General features: G+C 20.1%; 5 protein-coding genes across 5 annotated transcripts; all 5 read right to left on the reverse strand.

Moving 5' to 3' along the window:
• Nucleotides 1-1,313: 1,313 nt before the first annotated feature.
• On the reverse strand, nt 1,314-2,388 carry PY17X_0200661 (PIR protein; the record flags this gene model as incomplete). The annotated part of the gene is made up of 3 exons (XM_022956197.1): nt 1,314-1,409; nt 1,500-2,252; nt 2,374-2,388. 3 exons carry the CDS (start codon nt 2,386-2,388, stop codon nt 1,314-1,316), a joined length of 864 nt encoding a protein of 287 aa, XP_022810961.1.
• Nucleotides 2,389-4,719: 2,331 nt separating this feature from the next.
• Nucleotides 4,720-5,875, reverse strand: PY17X_0200691 (PIR protein; the record flags this gene model as incomplete). The annotated part of the gene is made up of 3 exons (XM_034637529.1): nt 4,720-4,806; nt 4,893-5,723; nt 5,861-5,875. 3 exons carry the CDS (start codon nt 5,873-5,875, stop codon nt 4,720-4,722), a joined length of 933 nt encoding a protein of 310 aa, XP_034493344.1.
• Nucleotides 5,876-8,693: 2,818 nt separating this feature from the next.
• On the reverse strand, nt 8,694-9,786 carry PY17X_0200721 (PIR protein; the record flags this gene model as incomplete). The annotated part of the gene is made up of 3 exons (XM_022956209.1): nt 8,694-8,759; nt 8,850-9,635; nt 9,772-9,786. 3 exons carry the CDS (start codon nt 9,784-9,786, stop codon nt 8,694-8,696), a joined length of 867 nt encoding a protein of 288 aa, XP_022810963.1.
• A 2,514-nt stretch (nt 9,787-12,300) lies between these two features.
• Nucleotides 12,301-13,378, reverse strand: PY17X_0200751 (PIR protein; the record flags this gene model as incomplete). The annotated part of the gene is made up of 3 exons (XM_022956215.1): nt 12,301-12,387; nt 12,476-13,255; nt 13,364-13,378. 3 exons carry the CDS (start codon nt 13,376-13,378, stop codon nt 12,301-12,303), a joined length of 882 nt encoding a protein of 293 aa, XP_022810964.1.
• Nucleotides 13,379-15,864: 2,486 nt separating this feature from the next.
• On the reverse strand, nt 15,865-16,999 carry PY17X_0200781 (PIR protein; the record flags this gene model as incomplete). The annotated part of the gene is made up of 3 exons (XM_022956221.1): nt 15,865-15,930; nt 16,021-16,863; nt 16,985-16,999. 3 exons carry the CDS (start codon nt 16,997-16,999, stop codon nt 15,865-15,867), a joined length of 924 nt encoding a protein of 307 aa, XP_022810965.1.
• Between the last annotated feature and the right edge of the window lie 1,195 nt (nt 17,000-18,194).

Raw genomic sequence — 18,194 nt, forward strand, 5'->3', positions numbered from 1 at the left:
CTGATGATATTTTAAAGTATAATATAAAACTATGTTTAATTATGTTGTTATATTAGCATTTAAGAGGAGAGAGATAAGATATATTGCTATTTTAATATATAAATTTAGATAAATATTCATTAAATGTTCTACATAATTCATTTTATTGTATAGTTATCAATGTATATACATTCAAATAATTTATTAATAATTCTATATTTTATTAATTCTACAAAAAAGTATGATAATATAATATGGAATAATAAAATGATATTTAATATTAATTAAGTATTTAACCCTTTCTTCATTAATCCATACTTTTAGAATATAAAACTACAAATTCCAAATTGAATCATTAACAAATATAATGTATTATTATGTCTTTTCGATCAAATTAATATTTAATTATATGAAGGTTTCACAATAAAATAATATTTTAATATTAACTATTGGTAATTTCTAGATTATATGTATAGGCATATAATAATGCATCATATCTATAATATTAAACTTTATTAATATACTTATATTTTATTTTTTAACTATTTTAAAATATAATATATTTATACCTCAAATTTTAAAAATTAATACTGATTAATCTATTATTATACCTTATGATAAATAAATTAAAGAGTACAAATAAACTTCTATTAATACAAGAAGATAATAGTAACTACAATTACAACTTCAAAAAATGTTAGAAGCATAAAAATAATTTATAGATTATGTTATATTGTCGATTCTCGATCGATATTTATGAATCTATATTTTATGAATATCTATTATATATTGGTAATATTCTTAATTAACATTAAAAATATAATCATTAATATGAATCGAGTTATAATTATACTCTAATAATAAAATTATTATATTGTTCGATTATAAAAATACGATTTAAATTAAAATAAATATGATACAAGTTATAAGTTTTACTAAATAAAATTTTCATAAAATAAAAAACATATTAGGATATGCATAATTCATTATAATTATGATTAACAAACTTTATATAAAAATAATTACGATATAGCATAATATGAATTAATATATGTAATATAGTTATTTTACTTTAATCATATTAAATATATATTAATACTCAATTATATATATTATAACTTATGAAAAAATGTGATATGGCCCTTTTCATATTAATGGCAGTATCCCTTAAGGGGTGTATATTTAGACTTCATCTTGTGATTAAACATACGGGATGGCACATATATTTAATTAGTGTTCAAGTTATAAAAAATTAAATTACAATATAATATGGATCTCACAACATAATAACTATATAAAAATTATGCAAAAATTACTTCCCAATAGACAGCTTCTTAACATATATTATTTGTCATTTTCTTCTTTATATTTTTTATTCTTTCTCTTATTTGTTGTTTTTTAAATCGTTTCCGAAATCCAAGTAACGAATACTAATATAAAAATTTTAAAAAATGTATAATTTATTTATATTCACAAATTAATCAGTGCTAAATATATTGTTTAATTGACTTATTATTTACCTTATATGCAATTCCCAAGAAAATTGATACGGCAACAAATATAAATCCAATTGAAATTAGTGTGCTTTTTATTACAAATTTTCGTGAATATGTTGGAAGTAATGGAAAATCATTACATATACTTTTTAAATTATAATAATCATATGATAATGTAGATAATAATTGATTATAGGGGCTGTTTCTACCATTATAATAATCTTCATTAAGCTCATCATATTTTTTAGCAAATTTTTTAGCTTTTTCTAAATTATTATCGCAATTTGAGCTGTTTTCATCAACCCCAGTACAAATGTCACATAATAATATAAATGCATCATAAAATTTAGACATAGCTTTAATATCAATACTCATCAAATCTTCTTTTATATCTACAAGTTCATTATAAGTCTGATAACCAGTAACACCTTCTATTAGCTTATTATACTTATTATCTGTATCACCATTATTTATATATGTTTCATAAAAAGTCTCTATACTGCCATTGCCTTCAGCTATGGTAAGGTTTAACATATACCCTAACCATATCAAAATGTAATCAACAATGTTGATGTTTCTATTTGCAACAGAATTAAACTGGCTATAATCCGCAAAGAACTCATCAAACAAATATAAACATCCAGCACTAATTTTATCGAAAGGACCATCACATGATCCTTTATCACAATATTTTTTCAAATTTTCATTATCATTTATATTATTTACTTCAATCGATTCACGGGGTAACCATTCCCTTACATTCTTGAACCTTATACACTAAGAAAGCAGTTAAAAACAATAAAAACGAGAATTATTAAAATAAAGTTTAATGATATTTATATGTAATACAATATAAAAAAATGTAAAGGAAACTATTATTATTAAAAAATGCATATACCACTTCCTTATTCATTATAATGGGGTTTTATTTTTGATTTGTAAATTGAGTATATGCATGTTCTTTTATATGTACTGCACCAAATACGTGACGCAAATACTTTAACACTATATATAACAGATGTCTGTAGTTAAATATATTATAAGTTTTTCAATAATTAAATTAATATGGAATAATAAAATAATGTTATTACTAAAAAAAGGCTTTATTTGCGTTTATCCTAATTAGCTAAGTTACCTTAAATAGAGGGATGCTTAATACAATTTTTATTAAATATATATGTAATGAATTTTATACAAAAAAACTATTATTAATAAAATATGGTATAACTTTATTATAAAAATGAATATCCTTCTATAAAGAATTTAAAGTATTTTTGAACATAGAAAAGGTATATATTTATATTTTATGTTTTGTTGATTGTTCTTCAAAAAATTAAATGCTGTATAAATCTAAAAAAACAAAAATTATATTATTACTATAATCCTTAAAGTGTATAAATAGTCATTTTTTAAAATATATTAAATATTTACATACTTGTTTCTAATACAATAAACCACTGTTTTATTAAAATTATAGTATTTTCGAATTAAGTTACATGCTACATTTTCTATACAAATTATATAAATTTATATTGTTTTTAATCAATGTAGATAAATTCAAAACTCATTTTAATGTGCTCAATAACTTTATTTTTATTCCAATATACCTTATTGGATAATTTTATAATATATGTTTCCATCTTTTCCATTCTTTAAAACAACAATTAGCACCGAATCCGTATTTATAAGCTTAAATAAGTCTTTGAATGCATATTATTTTTAAAATAATACTTAGAAATATTAAATATTAACATATAAATAACTATTATGTAAATTTTAAAGTATAATAGAAAACTATGTTTGATTAGGTTTTTATTTTACCCTTTAATAGGAGAGAGATAAGATATATTAGCCTTTAATATATATATTTATATAAAGATTCGCTAAATACTATACATAATTTTATCTTATATATTCTACTGTTATAGTTAATGTATATCATTCAAATAATTTATTAAAAATTCTATATTTTATTAATTCTATGATAACGTAATGTTGTTTTAGATTAAAAAATTATTATTCAATAAAAATTAATAATATAATATGCGTTAATATGGAATAATAAAATGGAATTTAACATGAATTAAGTATTTCGCCTTTTCTCTATTTATCCAGTTTTTTAAAATATAAAACCATATATCCCAATTTAGATCATTAACAAATATATAAAAATTATATCATTATAATGTATTATTATGTGTCTTTTCAATAATATTAATGTTTAATTATATGAAGGTTCCACAATAAAACAATATTTCAATATTAATTATTAATATTTTGTTAGATTATATGTATGGCATATAATAATAATGCATTCTATCTACCATATTATTTATAATTGTTAGAAAAATTATTATAACAAAATATGATATTAAACTTAATATACTTATATTTTATTTTATAACTATTTTAAAATATAATTTATCTATACCACAAAACTATAAAGCTTAAAAATTAATAGTGATTAATATATTATTATACCTTATGGCAATAAATTAAGGAGCATAAAGCGATTTTTATTAATACTAATTAATTTTGATACAAATGTAAAATACAAAAAGATAATAGTAACTACAATTAAAACTTCAAAAAATGTTAGAAGCATAATAATATTTTATAGATAATGTTATATTATCGACTCTCGATCGATATTCATGAATCTATATTTTATGAACATCTATTATACTGTTCGGTTATCAAAATACGATTTGAACCAAAATAAATATGATACAAGTTATAAGTTTTACTAAATAAAATTTTCATCAAATAAAAAAACATATTATGATATGCATAATTCAATATAGCTCTGGGTTATCAAGACTTATATAATAGGCAATTATGATATATATAATATGAATTCATATATAGTCAATATCTATATTAATATATGTAATATAGTTATTTTAATTTAACTATATTAAATCGATATGATCGCTTAATTATATATATTATAACTTATAAAAAAATGTTATACAACCCAATTCATATTAGCTTATCCCAATTTGGGGGTGCATATTTGGGCATCATCTCTTGATTAAACATACGAGATGGTATATATATTTAATTACTGTTCAAGTTATAAAAAATTAAATTACAATATAATATGGATCTCACAACATAATAACTATATAAAAATTATGCAAAAATTATTATAAAAATTACTTATTTCCAAATAGACAATTTCTTAAAATATATCAACTATTATTACTATTCCTGGGATTATCACTACTCTTCGAATCACATATTAATGATTCATTTTCTTCTTTATTTTTTTTATTTTTTCTCTTAATTTTTGTTTTTGAAATCGTTTCCGAAATCCAAATAACGAATACTAATATAAAATGTTAAGAAGCATACGGTTGTTTGTTAATGTTTGCATATATATAATAATATTTTTTTTAATTCCTTATTATTTACCTTATAAGAAATTCCTAAAAAAAATGCTATTGCACCAAATATCGATAAAACTGTAAATAATTTGCTTGTTATCGATGAACTTGATGGTGCATCTTCAGAAATTACTGCAGAATTTCTTAAACTTTGTTCAGAAGTTTTTTCAGGACATTTTGGAGTAATATTTGGTTTGTTTATCGCTGGAAAGGATGAACAGTTTTTGCATTTCTTTTTAAAATTATCATAATCATTTGATAAAGTACACAGTAGTTTATTACAGGAACTATCTTTAGTAATACTAGAATCTCCATTAAGTTCATTATATTTTTTAGCAAATTCATTAGCTTTTTCCGAACATTTTTTGCAATTTGATGTGTTTTCATCAAATTCAGTATACATTTCACATAATAATTTAAATGGAGCATAAAATTTAGACAATTTTTCATTAGTAATATTCATCAATTTATTTTTTTTATATATAAGTTCATTATAATTACTACAATCATCAACACCATATATAGGATTTTTATACTTTTCTTGATTATTAATATATACTTTATAAAAATTTGTTAGAATATTTCCTTCATTATCCTTTAAGTTTAACATATGACTTAACCATATGATAATGTATTCAACAGCATTGATATTATCTTTTACATTATTATTAAACAAACCAGAACTCCCAAAGAATTTACTAACCAAATGAAAAAATACAGCATTCATTTTTTCGAGATCAGCTTTACATTCATTGTCAACACAATAACTAGTTAAAAAAGTTTGATCTTTAAATTGATACTTTTTATCATTGGTCAATGTATCGGGAAAATTCTCCCATACACTCATAAAGCTTTCACACTAAGAAAAAATTTAAAAACAGTTATTAGAAATGTATATTATTGAACATTTGATTAAAATAAAGTTTAATGATATTTAAATATAATACAATATCAAAACATGTAAAGGAAATTATTATTATTAACAAATGCATATACCACTTGCTTATTCATTATAATGGGGTTTTATTTTTGATTTGTAAATTTAATAAAATCATGCTGTTTTATATACACTGCTCCCAATATGTGACGCAAATAATTTAACCCTATAAATAACAACTGTCTGTAGTTAAATATATTATAAGTTTTTAAATAATTAACTTCATATAAAATAATAATACATTAGTATTACTAAAATCATATTATACTTATTTTATGACAATTAGCTAAATTACCTTAAATAGAGGGTTGTTTAATAAAATTTTGATTAAATATAGATATGATGCATTTTATACAAAAAATTCTATTCTTACTAACATCTGGTATAGCTTTATTATAAAAATGGATATACTTTTATAAATAATTTAAAGTATGTTTGAACATAGAAAAGGAATCTATTTATATTTTATGTTTTAATGATTTCAATTCTAAAAATTAAATATTGTATAAATCTAAAAAATAAAAAATTATATTATTACTATAATCCTTAAAAGTATATAAATAAACATTTTTTAAAATATATTAAATTTTTATATGCTTGTTTATTATAATATATAATACTGTTTTTTTATAAAATTATATTATTTTCGAATTAAGTTGCATTGTTCCCTTTTTTAATTGCATATACATAATTTTAATATTATTTTTATTTAATATATATCAATTCCAATTAGATTTAACATTTTCAATAACTTTAGTTTTATTCCTATATAATTAAATTTAGAAATATACCTTATTAAATAATTTTATAATATATTTTGCACATCTTTCTCACGGTTTAAAACGACAATTAGTACTGGTCCCGTATTTATAAGCTTAAATAAGTTTTTAAATGTATATTGTTTTTAAAATAATACTTAGTAGATATTAATTATTAACATATAAATAACTATTGATGCAAATTTTAAAGTACAATAAAAAAATATGTGTAATTAGGTTGGTATATTTGCATTTTAGATAGGAGAGATAAGGGAAGTATGCTTTTTTAAGACAATTATGTAGCTATATAAGATTTACCTATTCTATATAGCTAATTATGTATTGTATTTCTTTAACATTAAACTTTCAATTCATGTATACATTAAAAATAACTTAGAATTATTACTTTCCTAAATATATAGTATGCTTTTATATTTTAATAAATAATATTTTACTGCATGTTTTATAATAAACTACATTTAGTTCTATGATGAAAAACTATAAAATTATTAATATTATTTTTCTTGGTATTGTTAATTATAATGTTATCGCATTAATGCATACTTAAATAAATGTTATAATATTTCATTTGATCTTGTTTGTATACAATTTTAGTCTTATTACAAGTTTAATAATATATATAATGAATTTATACCCACGTAGTGTATCAAATAAACATAATATATTTGTTCGTATTTAATACTTTGTCTATTTTTACTGATATATCACTGTATAGTACAACTTAATAAAAATACTTTAAATCAATGTATGATGTTCCTGCATTTCATAGTTTTTAAATCAAACATTCTAGAACATATTACTTCGTAATAGCAATATATTTAATTATATATTTGTGAATTTATATGTATATAATAACCTAATAAAAATATTATTAGTTCAAATTAATTATTACATACTTTTTATATATACTTTTCATTAATATATAATTGTATATGCTTCCTAAATTTAACATATTTCAGTATTATTTATTGGTATAGCATTTTACTAGTTTATATGTATAAGTATATAATAATAACGCATTATATCTATGATATTATTTATAATTATTAGAATAAAATATGATATTAAATTTTATTAATATATTTATATTTTTTCTTTTAACTATTTAAAAAATAATTTATTTGTGCCTCAAAACTATAAAGTTTAAAAATTAATAGTGATTAATCTAATATTATACCTTTATAGTAAATAAATTAATGTATACAGAACTATTTCTATCAATATTAATTAAAACTTTAGCATAAAATGAAACTATATATAATCGAAAGTTAAAAGGATAATATGTATATAATGTAATTTTTTTATTAATATGTATATTTTTATTGTATTACTAAAAATTTTAGATACATAAAAAATCTTTTATAGATATCGTTGTGTTGTCGAACCTCGATCGGTATTTTATACATCTATATTTTATGACTATCTATTATATATTGGTAATATGTTTAATTAACAATAAAAATATACCCATTAACCTGAAGGTATATTATAATGTAGGAAACCGTTCCAAATGAATCAAATTATAATTATACTCTGATATATAAAATTATTATACTGTTCGTTTATAAAAATACGATTTGAATCAAAATAAATATGGTACAAATAATAAGTTTTGCTAAATAAAATGTTTTATCAAATAAAGAAACATATTGTGTTATGCACAATTCAATATAGTTATGATTAACAAGCTTTATATAATAAATAATTATGATATATCATAATATGAATTAATATATGCAATATAGACATTTTATTTTAATCATATTAAATCGGCATGAACACTCAATTATATATATTATAACTTATAAAATATGTTATGTAACCCCTTCCACATTAATGGTTATATCCACTTTTTGGTTGCATATTTAGACTTTATATGTGATTAAACATACGGAATGATACATATATTAAATTAGTGTTTAAATTATAAAAAATTAAATAAAGATATAATACTTAGTCATAACCCGAATATGGAGTCCACAACATAAAAACTATATAAAAATTATGCAAAAATTACTTCCCAATAGACAGTTTGTTGACATATATAAATCATTATCAATATTCCTGGAATAATCCTACTTTTCGAATAATATATTAATGATCAGTTTCTTCTTTATTTTTTTACCATTTCTCTTAAATGTTGTTTTTGAGATCGTTTCCGAAATCCAAATAACGAATACTAATATAAAAATGGTAAACATGTCATATATTTTTTGATAATCACATATAAGTAATCACATAAATAATTTATTCATTCCTTATTACTTACCTTATAAGCAATTCCCAAGAAAATTGGTATTGCAACTAATATCGATAAAATTGGAATTAATTTGCTTGCTATCGACGAACTTGAGGATGCAACTTCACAAACATGTTCAGAAATTATTTTTTTTATATCTGGAGTGGATGGGAATTGTTTACAATTTTTTTTTAAATTGTCATAATCAGTTAATAAATTAATAAATACATGAAAATAGCGGATATTTTCACCAATGTTATGATCTATGATAATTTTTTTATATGTTTCAACAAATTTATTAGCTTTTTCAGAAAATTTCTCGCAATTTGAGTCGTTTGGATCAAACTCAATATATATGTCACATAATGTACTAAATGCATCATATAATTTAGATATAATGCTCTTATCCATACTTAAAATATATTTATTTCTATCTATAAGATCCTTATAACATTTATAACCAACAATATAATCTATATTATTAGTAGTATACTTACCACCTTTCTCTATATATTTTTTATAAAAAGAGTCTATACTGCCGTTTTCTTCACTTTTGATCAGGCTTAACACATAACTTAACCATATCAAAATGTATTGAACAATATAGATGTTTCCTTTGGCAACCTTTTCAAACTCAGACTTATCCTTAAAGAAGGTTTCAAAAATATGTAAACATCTAGCATTAATTTTATCGGTATCAGTATCACAATTTCCATTAGTACAGTGATTTTTGAAATCTTCAACAGTTTTAAATTGATAGATTCCATCTTCCTCCACATAGAAAAACGCGTCCCTTAAAGGAATTAACGTTTGACACTAAGAAAGAAGTTAAAAACAATTAATAAAAACGGGAATTATTAAAAGTTATATTAAAATAAAGTTTAATGATATTTATATATGGTCAATATCAAAAAATGTAAAGGAAATTATTATTATTAAAAAATGCATATACCATGTCCTTATCCATAGTGATGGGATTTTATTTTTGATTTGTAAATTGAGTAGAATCATGCTATTTTATATACACTGCATCAAATATGAGACGCAAATACTTTAACCCTATATATAACTGTCTGTAGTTAAATATACTATAAGTTTTTCAATAATTAAATTAATATAGAATATTATAATAATATTATCACTAACGAAAAGTTACATTATTTTTTATGATAATTAGCTAAATTGCCTTAAATAGAGGGTTGTTTAATACACTTTTGATTAAATATATATATGATGCATTTTATACAATAAACGCTATTCTTACTAACATATGCTATAACTTTATTATAAAAATTAATATACTTTTATTATGAATTTAAAGTATGTTTGAACATATAAAAGGAATATATTTATATTTTATGTTTTAATGGTTTCAATTCTAAAACTTAAGTACTGTATAAATCTAAAAAATAAAAAATTATATTATTACTATAATCCTTAAAGTATACGAATAAGCGCTTTTTAAAATATATTCAATTTATATATACTTGTTTCTTACAATATATAATATAGTTTTTTCTAAAATTATAGTATTTTCAAATTAAGTTACATGCTCCACGTTTTATGCAAATTATATAAATTTAATATTACTTTTAATTAATATATATACATTCACAATTTGTTTTAATGAGTCTTATAACATTAATTTTATTTCTATATACTTCAATTTATAAATAGTCCGTATTAAATAATTATAGAATATATTTCGCGTATCATTTCCATAGTTTAAAACACCATTTAGTACTGAATCCGTACGTATGCTATTTATAAGCTTAAATAAGTCTTTGAATGTAAATAGTTTTTAAAATAATACTTAGTAAATATTAAATATTATCAAATAAATAAGTATTGATGCAAATTTTAAAGTATAATAGAAAACTATATGTATTAGGTTGGTATATTGCACTTTGAGAGGAGAGAGATAAGATATCTTTGTTCTTTTAATATATAAATTTAGATAAATATTCGCTAATTGTTCTGTATAGTTAATTTTATCTTATATATTTTATTGTTATAGTTATCAATGTATATACATTCAAATAGTTTATTAAAAGATCTATATTATATTAATTTTATGATAAAACAATGCCGTTTATGATTAAAGATGATTCATTAAACAATGATAATATAATACATGCTAATATAGAATAATAAAATACAATTTAACATGAATTGAACCTTTAACCATTTCTTTATTTATCCAATTTTTTATAATATAAAACTACATAGCTCAAATTGGATCTTTAACAAATATATAATATTGATACCTTTATAATGTATTATTATTTGTCTTTTCGATAAAATTAATATTAATATTTAATTATATGAAGGTTACATAACATAGAAATATTAGTTATTGATAGAGTATTTTATTAAATTATATGTATAGGCATATAATAATAACGTATTATATCTATCATATTATTTATAATTATTATAACAAAATATAATTCGAAATTTTATTAATATACTTATATTCTATTTTTTAAATCTTTTAAAATATTATTTATTTATACCTCAAAATATAAAGCTTAAAAATTAATAGTAATTAATCTAACATTATACCTTTATGGGAACTAAATTAAAATATATAAACTATTTCTATTATTTGAATTTAAAACTTTAGCATAAAATGATACTATATATAATAAAAAATTAAAAGGATAGTATACATATATCTATAATTTATTTTTTTATTAATATTCATATTTTTATTGATTATTAAAAATGTTAGATGCATAAAATGCCTTTTATAGATAACGTTGTGTTATCGAATCTCGATATACCATGGATTTATATTTTATGAATATCTATTATATATTGGTAATATGTTTAATTAACAATAAAAATATACCCATTAACCTGAAGGTATATTATACTGTAGGAAACTGTTCCAAATGAATCAAATTATAATTATACTCCGATATATAAAATTATTATACTATTCGGTTATAAAAATATGATTTGAATCAAAATAAATATGATACAAATAATAAGTTTTGCTAAATAAAATGTTTCATCAACCAAAGAAACATATTATTTTATACATAATTCAATATATTCCATGATTAACAAGTTTATATAATAGGCAATTATGATATAGCATAATATGAATTCATATATAATCAATATAGACATTTTACTTTAATCATATTAAATATATATTAACACTCAATTATATATATTATAACTTATGAAAAAATGTTATATGACCCTTTTCATATTAATGGCTATGTTCCTTTTGGAGTGCATATTTAGACTTCATTTCGTGATTAAATATACATGTATAGTAAATATATTTAATTAGTGTTAAAATTATAAAAAATTAAATATATAATACCTAACCCGAACACGAATACATGTTCGACAACATAAAAACTATATAAAAATTATGCAAAAATTACTTAGAAATAGACAGTTTCTTAAAATATTTAAATCATTAATACTATTCCTGAAATAGACATTCTCTTCAAATCATACACTAATGAACCATTTTCTTCTTTATATTTTTTGTTTTTTCTCTTAAATATTGTTTTTGAGCTCGTTTCCGAAATCCAAATAACGAATACTAATATAAAATGTTAAGAAACGTACGTTTTTTTGTTAATGTATGCATATATATAATGAAAATAATTTATAAATTCCTTATTGTTTACCTTATAAGCAATTCCTAAAAAAATTGCTATTGCAGCAAATATCGATAAAACTGTAAATAATTTGTTTCCTATCGACGAACTTGATGATGTATCTTCAGATGATAGTGCATAAATGTTTGCTGTTATATCTGGAAATGTAATACTGCTACATTTATTTTTTAATTTATCATAATCAGTTGATAGAGTAGACAATATTTTTTTATATGAACTGTCATTAGTAAGATTAGAATCTCCTTTAAGTTCTTGATATTTTTTAACAAATTTATTCGCATTATCTGACAATGTTTTGACATTTGTATTCGTTGAAATATCACCATACATACTACATAATAATTTAAATGCATCATAAGATTTAGACAGATTTTTAATATTAATATTCAACAAATCACTTTTTGCATTTAAGACGTCATCAAGACCTGTAAATTTATTGGAATCACTTGTAAACTTTTTATATTTATCATTATTTTTTACATGATTATTATAAAAATCATTTATTTTGGTGGTATTGTGTTTTGTGCTTTGACTTAATTGGTAACTAAACCATGAAATAATATATAGAAAAAATGCATTCTTATTATTTTCATCATAAGTTTTATTGTAGGATATAGTAAAATATTCTCCAAGTAACCATAAAAATCCAATCGTAATTTTTTCGAGCTCAGTGTTACAGTCTCCACTAGAGCAGTAATTACTGTAATCACTAATATCTTTTAGTTCAAGTTCTCCACTTTTATTTAATTCATCGGGTAAATGCTTCCTCAAAATATCTAATTTTCCACACTAAAAAAGCATTTAAAAAAAATTGGTAAAAATATGTATTAAGAAAATGTTATTAAAATAAAACTTAGTGAAGTTTATAGGAAATATAATATCAAAAAATGTATATACTAGATTATCATTCATTATGATGGAATATAATTTATAATCTCTAGGTTAAGGGGGTATCATATTATATATATACTAAAATAGGTAATACATTATTTAACCCTATATACAGCAATTATTTGTAGATGAAAATATTTTTATTATTCTTAATATCAATTTAAAATTGATGTGGAACAATATATACTTTTATGGTAGTTAGATAAATTATCTTGTTTTGGGGGATGTTTAATACATGTTTTATCATATGTATATATAATACAATTCTGCATATGTTATTATAAAAATATATTGATTTTTATAATGAATTTAAAGTATATTTGAACATATAAAAGGAATATATTTATATTTCCTGTTTTAACGATTTCTCTTCTAAAACTTAAATACTGTATAAATCTAAAAAATACAAAATCCTATTATACTATAATCTTTAAAAGTATATAAATAGTTATTTTTTTAAATATTTTAAATATTTATATACTTGTTTCTTATAATATATAATACAATATTTTATTAAAATTATAACATTTATAAAATAAGTTGCATTGCTCCCTTTATTAATTGCATATACATGATTTTAATATTATTTTTATTTAATATATATCAATTCCAATTATATTTAACATTTTCAATAACTTTATTTTTATTCCTATATAATTCAATTTACAAATATACCTTATTAGATAATTTTATAATATATTTTGCACATATTTCTCACGGTTTAAAACGACAATTAGTACTGGTCCCGTATTTATAAGCTTAAATAAGTCTTTAAATGTATATTGTTTTTAAAATCATAATTAGTAGATATTAATTATTAACATATAAATAACTATTGATGCAAATTTAAGTGTAATAGAAAACTATGAGTTATTATATTTACATTTTAGATAGGAGAGATAAGGGAATTATACTTTTTTAAGACAAGGATGTATCCATATAAGATTTATTTATTCTACATAGTTTAATTATATTTTCTACCATTAAAACTTTCAATTAATGTATACATTAAAAATAACTTATAATTATTAATTTTCTAAATATATGGTTTGCTTTTGTATTTATAATAAACTATATTTTTAAGTAAACTATAGAATTATTAATATTATTTTGCTTGACAGTGTTAATTCTAATATTATCGCATTAAAGCATATTTAAATGAATGTTATAATATTTCATTTTATCCTGTATGCATACAATTTTATTCTTATTACAAGTTTAATAATATATATAATTAATATATATCAACATATTCGAATCAAATGAATTTAATGATTTGTTCGTATTTAATACTTTATCTATTGTTATTACTATTATTATTGTTACTGCTAGGTCACTGTATAGTACAACAGAATAATTAATGCCCTTAATATAAATACTTTAAATCAATGTATGATATGTACGTGGTTCATTGTTTAAAGTATAACATTTTATAACATATATACTACCTCATAAAACGATATATTTATAATACATATTTATTAATTTATATATGATAACCTAATAAAAATAATATTAGTTCAAATTAAATTAATTATTATTTGCCTTTTCGATAAAATTAATATTTAATTATATGAAGGTTTCACAATAAAACAATATTTTAATATTAACTATTGCTAATTTCTAGATTATATGTATAGGCATATAATAATGCATCATACCTATAATATTAAACTTTATTAATATATTTATATTTTATTTTTTAACTATTTTAAAATATAATATATTTATACCTCAAAATATAAAGTTTAAAAATTAATACTGATTAATATAATGTTCTATCTTTATGATAAGTTAAAGCGTACAAATAAAATTCTATTAATACAAGGAGATAATAGTAAATACAATTACAACTTCAAAAAATGTTAGAAGCATAACAATAATTTATAGATTATGTTATATTGTCGATTCTTGATCGAAACTCTATACATCTATACTTTATGAAAATCTATTATTACAGTTCAGTTGGATAACATGATTTAAATTAAAATCAATTTTACAAATAATAAGTTTTACTAAATAAAATATTTCACCAAATAAAGAAACATATTATGATATGCATAATTCAATAAATCCACATATTAACTTTTATATAGGCAATTATGATATAACATAATATGAATTAATATATGTAATATAGTTATTTTACTTTAATCATATTAAATATATATTAACACTCAATTATATATATTATAACTTATGAACAAATGTTATACAACCCAATTAATATTAGCTTATCCCCATTTTTGGGTGCATATTTGTGCATCATCTCTTGATTAAACATACGGGATGGTACATATATTTAATTATTGTTCAAGTTATAAAAAATTAAATGCAATATAATACTTAGCCTAACCTGAATACGGATTCGACAACATAAAAACTATATAAAAATTATGCAAAAATTACTTCGAAATAGACAATTTCTTAAAATATATCAATCATTATTACTATTCCTGGAATAATCACTACTCTTCGAATAATATATTAATGATCCAGTTTCTTCTTTATTTTTTTAGTTTTTCTCTTAAATGTTGTTTTTGAGATCGTTTCCGAAATCCAAATAACGAATACTAATATAAAAAATTAAAAAAATGTACGATTTTTTTGTTAACGTTTGCATATATATAATGAAAATAATTTTTAAATATCTTATTATTTACCTTATAAGAAACTCCCAATAAAATTGATGCTGCAACAAATATAATTGCAATTGTAATTAGTGTATTTTTTGTCAGTGGAGTTTCTGTCACTGGACATTCTGTCACTGGACATTCTGTCACTTGACATTCTGCCACTGGACATTTTGTCACTGGACTTTCTGTCACTGAACTTCGTGAACAAGTTTCAAGGAATTCGACATTACTACATACAGCCTGTTTATATTTCTCTTTAAATTTTTTATAATCATTTGATAAAATAGACAATAGTTGTAAATAAGAACTTCCTTTATTAATATCAAAAGCATTTTTAACTTTTTCACATTTTTCAAAAAATTCTCTAGCACTTTCTAAACATTTATTGCATTGGGGTTTTTTTTTTGGATCAAGTTCACCATCCATCTTACATAATAATTTAAATACTTCATAAAAATTAGACATATCTTTAATACCAATATTCATCGATTTTATTTTTTTTTCTATATCATTCTTTTTAATCTTATTACTACTATTAGTAATCATTTTCTGATTATAATGACTATTTGTTTCTACATGTTTAGTATAAAAATCGTTTAATGTGGTAGTTTCATTTTCTTTTTTTTGATTCAGTTTGTGACCTAACCATAAAATAGCGTATTCAGCAATTTTATCACTATCTAAAGTCTCATCAATACCAGTACCATTAAAGAAAGTTATAAATGCTATAAAAGCAGAACTAAGTTTTTTGTTATCATCATCACACTTATTATCAGGACAATGCATATTGGTATGACTTCCGTCTAACGTATAATTTTGAGAATCTTGATCGAAGAGAATACCACGATCCATCAAATTAATTCCATCACACTACGAATATATTTTACGAATTAAACAAAAGAATGTATTAATATAAATGTTACTAAAATGAAAATTAATATAATTTATAGTTAATGTAACATCCAAATAATGTAAGAAAAAGGATATATACCAGATAAACAGGCATTATAATGAAATTCCGTTATAATTTGGAGATTATGTGGGATGATGTTATTTATATATATTGCATAAATATATGTTATATTTACTTAAACTCTTTACATACTAATTATCTTTCGTTAGATATATTCTTAATTTTAACTTCATATAAAATAATAATATAGTAGTATTACTAAAATCATATTATACTTATTTTATGACATTTAGATAAATTACCTTAAATAGAGGATTGCTTAATACAGTTTTGATTAAATATAAATATGATGCATTTTATAAAAAAATTTATATTTTTACTAACACTTGGTAAAATTTATTGTAAAAATGGATATAATTTTATAAAGAATTTAAAAAATATATACTTATACATATGCTTTAATATAAAATGTAAACAACGTCCTAAAACATAAATACTGTATAAATTTAAAAATAAAAAAGTTTTATTATTATTATAATCCTTAAAACCATATAAATAATAATTTTTTTAAATATATTAAATATTTATATACTTGTTTCTTATAATATATAATATAGTTTTTTCTAAAATTATAGTATTTTAAAGTTATATGCTCCACTTTTTATGCAAAATACATAATTTTAATATTACTTTTAATTAATATATATACATTCCAATTATATTTTAACATTTTAAATAACTTTATTTTTATTCCCATATACCTTATTGGGTAATTTTATAATATATTTTCCCATCTTTTCCATTTTTTAAAACAACAATTAGCACTGAACCCGTATTTATAAGCTTAAATAATTCTTTGAATGTAGATTGTTTTTAAAATAATACTTAGTAAATATTAAACATATATACCTACTGATGATATTTTAAAGTATAATAGAAAACTATGTTTAATTAGGTTGTTAAATTGCCCTTTAATAGAAGAGAGATAAGATATATTTCCTCTTTTAATATATAAATTTAGATAAATATTTCCTAAATACTATGGATTGTTCATTCTTATCTTATATATTTATTGATATAGTTATCAATATATGTACATTCAAATAATTTATTTAAAATTCTATATTTTATTAATTATATGGTAAAACAATGATAATATAATATGCGTTAACATGGAATAATAAAAGGAAATTTAACATTGATTGACTCTTTAACACTTTCTCTATTTATATAGCTTTTTAGAATATAAAACTATAAATTCCAAATTGGATCATTAACAAATATATAA

Source organism: Plasmodium yoelii (genome assembly GCF_900002385.2).
Source record: "Plasmodium yoelii strain 17X genome assembly, chromosome: 2".
NCBI classification, from domain to species: Eukaryota; Apicomplexa; class Aconoidasida; order Haemosporida; family Plasmodiidae; genus Plasmodium; species Plasmodium yoelii.